Consider the following 9,018-nt stretch of genomic DNA (forward strand, 5'->3'; position numbering starts at 1 on the left):
CAGCTAAGCCCTGAGTTATCTGTGGAACCCCAGAGTCTCTGCATTTATGTCACCTGAAGATTTTGTTTCCAGTCCTATATCGACTATCTCAGGAGCCTGCCCATCACAGCCCACCCAGAAGTGTTCGGCCTCCATGAGAATGCTGACATCACTAAAGACAACCAGGAAACCAACCAGCTGCTTCAAGGGGTGCTGCTGACACTGCCTAGACAGTCAGGAGGGAGTGGCAAGTCCCCTCAGGTAAGGGGGCTTGGGCAGTGATGTGATCTGATGTCCTGGGTAGATTTCCATCTAGTGCATGCATAGGATTGTAGGATGACTAAGAAGGCAGAAAGTGGAGGCCTGGCAGGCCCCTGGGGGAGGGGATGGGTGTTCTGTCTCACTGCTGAGAGTCCTTAAATATAGAGCTGAAAGGGAAATAGTGTTTCCAAAATGTCCACTATTCCTGCATAAACTTTGTGATTTCTTGCTATTTCCACATATCACCTACACTCTGCTTACATAATACAATGGTTTAAAACTAACTCTATTTTGCTTAAAAACATTTATTTCAAAAATCAGAACCATAAGTGGGAACCCAGTATCATTTCCATCAAGTCATGATATACACAAAAAGAAAATGAAAGCTAAACAGTGACTAAGTTCTTTCCAGACGGTGCCTTGGTAGTTTCTTGTTGTGGAGGTTGGGGGTGAAGATCAGCAAGTGTCACAGAACTGTGAAGTCCGCACTGACCTGCAACTTTCTCTTTGAGAAGAACAGAAAGAGAAAAATGGTCAAAACTTGAAAAGAGAGTAGCTTTTTCACCATGTGACTCAGCATTATATTGTTTTGTGCCTTGGAAACACCTGAAATCATTTGGGTGCCTCTGGTGGTCAAAGCCCACACTTTGGAAAGCACTGAGGCAGTCGTCCTACTCAATCTACAGATGAGACGGAAAGGACCTCTGGGAGGAGAAATGACCTGCCTGGAGTCCTTCATAAAACCAGAGGCAGAGCCAGACCCAGAAGCAAGTCTCTTGACTACACTCACTCTCACCTTCCCTTCTGCTGTCCTCTTTCCCAGCTACCTCCTGTCCAACTCCTCTCAGCTGTAAAACTTGCTTATTTGGTTTCTTGATTTGGTTCACAGTGCTCTATGTGGTCATTGGTATGAAGGTAAACCAGCCTGGTTGGTGTGTCCCAAAGTAGGAGTGGACATTTCCCTCAAAGTGGGAAGAAGGAAAAAAGTGTTCGTACCAGCCCCCCGCCTACACAGGATGGCAGAGCTGCCTGTCCTCTTCCACACCCAGGTCCTTCTTCTCCTTAAGCCTCTAGGTTTGTCCTCTCCCATATGTAGCTGAGTCCAGTGCCCTGGAATTTTCTTGCTCAATGCTGAGGAATGGCCTGCTGTCTCCCAGATGTCACTGACACTGACAGAGAGTCCCAGAGACCTTAGGAGTTGGTCACCAGGAGCCAGCTAGGAGACCCTGGGAGACTCTCACCCAGGGTTAGAGCTGCCCTGAGGCTACCTGGGTGAGCACCCACTGGCTTTCCGGTCCCTGCCCCAGGTATGGGCACAAGGCTCTCATTGCTCAGCATTTTCACTTTCTGGGCCAAGGGCTGGTGTCCTCACCAAAGCTGGCAGCATAAGGAGTGCCCTCCTTTCCCACCTTGAGACAGAATTGGTTTCTATAGGAGAGTTCCCGGGAAGGTCCATCAAAGTCTGTCTGAATAGACAGATGCTCACTACTTCAGGTTTACCCAGACAAAGCCACAGCCCGTGGGTCTTGTTTTTCATTCACCTCTCTACTGCCTTCACTTTAAGGAAGTGGTTGAGGAGCTAGCCCAGGACATACTCTCCAAGCTTCCCAAAGACTTTGACCTAGAAGAGGTCATGAAGTTGTACCCCGTGGTCTATGAGGAATCCATGAACACCGTCCTGAGGCAGGAGATCATCAGATTCAACAGGTGGGCTGGATGATCTTACTTGAATCCTGGAAGTTGGAGTATGAGAGGTAGGGCCTAATGGGTAGTAACTGAGGTGGTTGTTTGAAGGGGGTTGCTATACAGAAGAAGTGGTTTGCCCCATCCATAGGGAGGGCTGTAACTAGGACCATCCCCAGCAAGTGTTGGCCCAGGGTTAAAGCACTCTTATTCATTCTGTCCTGTTCATTCATGTGACATCTATAAAGTTAGGCTAAAACCAATATCAAGCACAAGCAAATAGAAAAAGTAGTCATGAAAGCCACTTATATTATTGAGCCCTTAGTGCCAGATATGGTTCTAAGCACAATGTATGGTTCTCATTCAAAGCACACAGTACTCCTTTGAAATAGGCAATTATTAATCCCTCTACCACCATTTTATAGATGGGAAAGCTGAGATCCAGAAGGGTTAATTAACATGCCAAAGGTCACATGTTCAATAGCAGAACTGAATTTGAACCCAGGATGTCTGATTCTGGAGCCAATGTACTTAACCAGTATGTGAAATCAGAGTAAACGTGGAAAGGGGTGGGAGATGTACATCCCACTGCCTCTGCCACAGAGATAGGGGTGTTATGGATTGGCCCTGGGGCCAAGTTCTCTGGCCTGTTTTTCTAGCTCTGATTCTCTTCTTCTCCAATTACTACAGCATAGACCCCAGTGAGATCCCCTTGAATTGATTTCTAAGTAGTCAAAACCGAAAGGGTTGCCAAAGACCATCTAGGCCAGATGAAGAAAGGTCCAGTGGTTTGATGCAGCCTAAAACTCATCACTTCTGCCTCAAAGTCCAAGGTTCCATGTGTTGCTCTTTTATTTTGCCTCATTGGATCACTGCTCAGTTTTAGGGACAGACTTGATTCTGGAGGAGTGTTATTGAGAGTTCCTCAGCTTCCCCACTGTTAGGGATACTGTGTAGAGAAGTGATTATATACATATATATATATATATATATATTTTTTTTTTTTTAACTGAGACAGTCTTACTTTGTCACCCTAGTAGAGTGCCATGGTGTCAGCTCACAGCAACCTCAAAGTCTTGGGCTTAAGTGATTTTCTTGCCTCAGCCTTCCTCATAGTTGGGATTACAGGTGCCTGCGACAATGTCCAGCTATTTATTTTGTTTAGCAGACCTATAGCGGGTTCAAAACCACCAGCCCCAGAGATGTGGCTGGTGCCCTAACCACTGAGATACAGGTACTCAGCCTAGAGCAGTGATTTTCAACCAGTGTGCTATGGCATACTGGTGTGGTGTGAGAGGATGTTAGATGTGACACACAAATTTTTAAAGATGATTAATTAAATTATTTTCAAAAGAAGATCAAAGCACAGTAAGTACATTCTTGTTTTTACTCTTTTTTTAGATCAACATAATTTAAGTGTGCCACGGAGGTTAAGCTATAGCTTCAAGATTGCCATGAGATTAAAAAAGGTTGAAAAACACTGCTCTAGCATCCACAGGCAGTTGGCTGTAAGGAGGCATCAAGAAAAGTGTGGGGTGTGAGCCTGTGCCAAGGTCATCGGTCATCTCTGCTGTGAGCCAAACCAACTCCCTGGCATCAGGAACTGTAGTCCTAATCTGTGTAATCAGATGCCAGGCCTAATGGCTTCTCTCTTCCGCTACCCATTCTTCTCTAAGGCCATTGGAGCTCTTCCTTGGTGGTGGCTGGGGCTTTCAATAGCCTTTACCACTTATTATTTTATATATATATTATAATACGAGTACAGTAATCTCATTTTCCAATGGTGGTCAGAATTAATCACCTCAGGCAAAACTCTAATATTCCTCCCCAAAGATTACGCGATAGTTCAGCTTCCAATTCAGGGAAACCATGATTGTGTCTCCTGAGGCAAGTGTCCTTGGATACTAAAACCTTGAAACTAACAGAGCTCATAGTTGCAAGAATAGAAAGAAAAATTTTGCAAGTCATCCTTTAGGTATAATAGAACCTGTGGTTTAATCCTTTAGATGGTAACTTTGCCACTTGACTCCTTAGAAAACACTTGTCTGCACCTTAAATTCCTCTTGATGAGAATGTTCAGAGGTTACGCATCCAGAAATCTTTTTCCTGCATTTGGTCATTTTTGTGTCCGTTTGGTTGAGATTCCATAAATCTTTGGAGATGACAAGTTCTTTCTTGTGTAGATTCTTTGGTACCCTGAGGTGAATCCCTGTTGGGTTTGATGGGACCTCAGAGGGGCATCAGAACACAGAAGCCAGAGGGAGAGGCAGGTGAATCCTGGCATCTCCCAGGCTTCCCTTCAGTTGTCTTTTCTCAGATGTGTGCCTTATAGTCTATAAAAAGAACAATTATGAATCAAAGCCTTAAAACAATGCATGCCTTTTGACCCAGAAATTCTTTAAGAAAATAACTAAAAATTTGTACAAAGATTGACATATGGATGGCTTTTCCTAGCAGCATTGTTTGCAACAACAACAGAAATATATCTAGAAGTGATATATTTCAACAATAGCAGAAGAGTTAAACAAAGTGAAGCATTCTGCAATCATTATAAAGGTTGATTTAGGTCTCTATTTATGAATTGGAAAGATGTTCCCTATATGCTAAGAGAGAAAAACAGATTGCAAAAAGGTAATATAGTATGATCACACCAAAAAATATTTTGTGTTTATGTAGAGAAAAATCCAGAACAACATACATCAAGATTATCTTTGGGGGAGATAATAGGTCATTTAATTTTTTCTCAATTATATGTTAATTGACCTCTTAAAGAGAGGAAAAGTAAAAGGAGATTGGGAGTTAGGGTACTTGGGCAGAATGGGACCACTGGAGAGCCAGGCCCAGCCAGCTCCTCTATCCTTGCAGGCTGACCAAAGTGGTTCGCAAAAGCCTCATCGATCTTGGCCGAGCCATCAAAGGACAGGTCCTGATGTCTTCAGAGTTGGAGGAAGTCTTCAATAGCATGCTTGTGGGTAAACTGCCAGCCATGTGGGCAGCCAAGTCCTACCCATCACTAAAGCCACTGGGAGGCTATGTGGCTGACCTGTTGGCCCGCCTAACCTTCTTCCAGGTACCTTAGAGTTAGGGTAACTGAGCACTGGCATGTGCATTTAGGCGCAGAGGACATTCTGGGGTGGAGGTGTAGGGCAGGCAGCCATGCTTCATCCCGGATTGAGCACCTGAAAACAGTCTCCTCAGAACTGAGGATAGGAGGGAGACTTTTAAAACTCCTTGAAAGATTTTAGCCTATGGAGGCAGGGGTAGGAACTGGAATAAATATCACAAACTGGTACGTCAGGGGCCAGATTTGGTCAAATGATAGGTTTGGTTTGGCTGCCCAGTAATTTAAAATTTTTTGAGCTAGCATGTAAAAATTGAATTTTACACATAAAAATCCAAGTGTTTCAGAAGAACTGAAACAATGAGCTTGCATTCTTGTGCAGCAACTATTGCTGGAGGTAAATGCTGTCACTCAGTTTAGACAAGGCGCACTTTCTCCTCCACTATAGTCCTCACCACCCTATTGTATCCCTGACGCCACATTGCATCTGTCCTTTTCTTAAAGTAGAAATATATTTCTTTGTACCCTCGTTTCAAGAGTGAGAAATATAAGCTAAACTGAGAGGGCTACCTGTTTCAAGAAGGAGAAAAGATCTATTTCTTTATGATATTTGTTTACATTACCTGCCTTTGAACTATCTTTGATGTGTTATTGATTTTGAATTTTTATTTCTGTGGCTCTCCAGGAATGGATTGACAAGGGGTCCCCTGTGGTCTTTTGGATCTCTGGATTCTATTTCACACAGTCTTTTTTGACGGGCGTCTCTCAAAATTTTGCCCGGAAATACACCATCCCCATTGACCACATTGGATTTGAGTTTGAGGTAAGGGTGCTTTGGGTTAGGTCAGCTCAGGGGGCTAATCAGAGAAAACCAAGATGCTGATTTCCTTAGGAATCTGAACAACTGTTGAGTTAATTAAGGATCAAATGCTTTTGAGGTAGTACAAATGATGTCTTCAGCATGATTAACAATAGCTCCAAAAGCTATTCCTGACAGAATTAGAGGATTCCCAAGCCTTTCTCTCTATATATATAAAAAGGAATCTTCCCAGAGGAAAACTCTGCCACAATTACACCAGGAAAAATGAAAGCCTCCTCCCATACAATGTGGTAGACTCTACATTTGAAAGAATGTTAATGGCCTTTCTTTGGAGTAAAGTCAAAGGAATGGCCATAGGTGGAGAGGAAGGGGTAAGATGGACTATTGTAGAGCATTATAAGATTTTTAATTCTTTTTTTTGAGACAGAGTCTCACTATGTTGCCCCTGATAGAGTACTGTGGTATCACAGCTTACAGCAACCTCAAACTCTGAGGTTTAAGTGATTCTCTTGCCTCAGCCTCCGAAGTAGCTGAGACTACAGGTGCCCGCCACAATGCCCAGCTATTTTTAGGTTGTAATTGTCAATGTGGTTTGTCAGGCCTGGGCTGGATTCAAACCCACCAGCTCTGGTATATGTGGCTGGCGCCCTAGCTGCTGAGCTACAGGCACTGAGCCACAATTTTTTTTTTTTTTTTTTTGTAGAGACAGAGTCTCACCTTATCGCCCTCGGTAGAGTGCCGTGGTGTCACACAGCTCACAGCAACCTCCAAATCCTTGGGCTTAGACGATTCTCTTGACTCAGCCTCCCAAGTAGCTGGGACTACAGGTGCCCGCCACAATGCCCGGCTATTTTTTTGTTGCAGTTTGGCCGGGGCTGGGTTTGAACCTGCCACCCTTGGCATATGGGGCCGGCGCCCTACCCGCTGAGCCACAGGTGCCGCCCTCACAATTTTTAATTCTATAGAAAAGTTCTTAGAGATTTTCTAGTCCTGAAGGCAAGAACTGGTTGCCCTAGGTCTTATTTTAGTTTAGTTTATGAGTGAATTAAACTTGATTGGCTTTTGAAGACAATGTTAAGCCAAAATGAACACCATAAGAAAGCAAAATAGCTAGGGTAAACATTGGTAAAAATATAAGACCATCTTTTTTGATGTTGAAACAATTGTATACCTAGAAAGCCTAGTGAGGTGGCTCATGCCTGTAATGCCAGCTACTCGGGAGGTTGAGGTGGAAAATTGCTTGAGTCCAGGAGTCCAGGTCGAGCCTGGACAACACAGGGAGACCCCATTATAAAAAAAAAAAAGAAAGAAAAAAGAATATAGACAGTCCCTAAATAACAACGGTTTAATTTAAAAATTTTCCACTTTACCATAGAGAGAAAGTGATTATACCTTCAGTAGAAACTGTACTTTGAGTATCTATACAACCATTCTGTTTTTTACTTTTAGTACAGTATTTAATAAGTTACATAAGATGTTCAACACTTTACTATAAAATAGCCTTTGTATTAGAGAATTTTGTCCAACTAGTGTTCTAAACATGTTTAAATTAGGCTAAGCTAAGCCACAATGTTAGGTAGGTTAGGTGTAGTAAATGCATTTTTGAATTACAATATTTTCAATTTACAATGGGTTTATTGAGATATAACCCCATTGTAAGAATTTAGAAGAATTTATAGGGTACCTCTGGATATTAGCTAAATATACAAAAATCAGATCAATAGCCTTTTCCTATTCTTGCAATAACTATTTAGAAGTAGAAAAAACATTCCATTCACAATAATAAAAAATATTAGGATATGAAGGATTTTAAATGGAACTTAAGCTCTCTGGTTCACCATAATCCCCACCAATCCCTAATCTCCTACACTGAGACCATTTTCTGAATTTCTCTGAAGGAATATGAATTTACTGCCTCTGAATCTAAATAGTGGTGTGCAGGAACTCATTCATCCCGGATTACTAGAACCATTTACATTTTCAGGAATTTGGGGAGCTAACTGTTAAATAGATGACAGCCTGAAATTGACCATAGTAGAAATTGTTACAGCACAGAAATTGACAAAAACTATGTCTTTATTCTCCTTATCTTCATCCCCAGAAATGTTTTATTAGCCTGCCTCTTAATCTTAAATTCCAGGTCTAGAAAGAGAAAGGATTGTGCAAAGTCATTGAGCTAGTTATAGTTAGTGTTGCCTCCTGGTACCTACTTCAGTGTCTTCTCTATTCCCACTATATATAAGGGCAGCCTACTGGCTAGAAATCAGATCTGGATTAGGTATGGCAATCAGGAATATTACTGCAGAAGCTCCACTGTCCTTGGCAATAGCTCCTGGGAGGGGCAGACATTGCAGCCAGGCTACACTTTGGGTGTCAGAATATTACAATCTCTTAATGCTGCCCCATGTAGTAAAAGGGCAGGTAATGGGACTCACAGCTTTCTATTCTTCCAGGTAACTACACAAGAAACAGTCATGGAGAGTAAGCCAGAAGATGGGGCCTATATAAAAGGGCTCTTTTTAGAAGGTGCCCGTTGGGACAGGAAAGAGATGCAGATTGGAGAGTCTCTTCCCAAAATCCTATATGACCCATTGCCCATCATTTGGCTGAAGCCTGGGGACAGTGCAACATTTCTGCATCGGGACATTTATGTGTGTCCAGTCTATAAAACAAGTGCCCGGAGAGGAACTCTCTCTACTACAGGCCACTCTACCAACTATGTCCTCTCTATTGAGCTCCCAACAGACATGCCCCAGAAGCACTGGATAAACCGAGGGGTGGCCTCCCTGTGCCAGCTGGATAACTGATGTCATTTGTCTCAAAATAGAAAATAAAAGGCATTTCATTCTCTATTACAACCCAGCATTCCTTTCTTGAGAGACACAGGGAATTAAGATGATGGTGATGACAATAATGATGGTGATTATACTGATAGAGCAACTGCTATGATCCAGCTATTTCACAGCAGCCCTATAAAGTAGGTTATTATTATTATCCTCATTTTATTGCTGCAGAAACCATGATACAGAGAAGCTAAGTAATATACTCCAAATCAGATAGCTACTAAAGTAGTATTTGACATCGGGGAATGGAACTCTTCAAGACTTTTAGTCACTTGGCTAAGTTCCCTTGCGGTTATTTTTTTCATATTATTTTGCTGTAACTGTCATTGAATTTCAATTCCTTCTTTCCTAGTCTATCTACATGGGATAGA

The 9,018-nt window shown here is 42.5% G+C and overlaps 1 protein-coding gene across 1 annotated transcript in view; it reads left to right on the top strand.

Annotated features, from left to right (window-relative positions):
* DNAH3 (dynein axonemal heavy chain 3) overlaps positions 1-8,653 on the top strand; it is a 221,999-nt gene extending 213,346 nt beyond the window's left edge. The window contains exons 57-61 of the mRNA XM_053556151.1: positions 73-240; positions 1,805-1,947; positions 4,789-4,993; positions 5,670-5,807; positions 8,258-8,653. Of these exons, the coding sequence (XP_053412126.1) occupies positions 73-240; positions 1,805-1,947; positions 4,789-4,993; positions 5,670-5,807; positions 8,258-8,611 (1,008 nt within the window). The 3' untranslated portion in view covers positions 8,612-8,653. The remainder of the gene's footprint in view (positions 1-72; positions 241-1,804; positions 1,948-4,788; positions 4,994-5,669; positions 5,808-8,257) is intronic.
* Positions 8,654-9,018: the final 365 nt, after the last annotated feature.

The sequence above is a fragment of the Nycticebus coucang genome, chromosome 12, assembly GCF_027406575.1.
Source record: "Nycticebus coucang isolate mNycCou1 chromosome 12, mNycCou1.pri, whole genome shotgun sequence".
Lineage (NCBI taxonomy): Eukaryota > Metazoa > Chordata > Mammalia > Primates > Lorisidae > Nycticebus > Nycticebus coucang.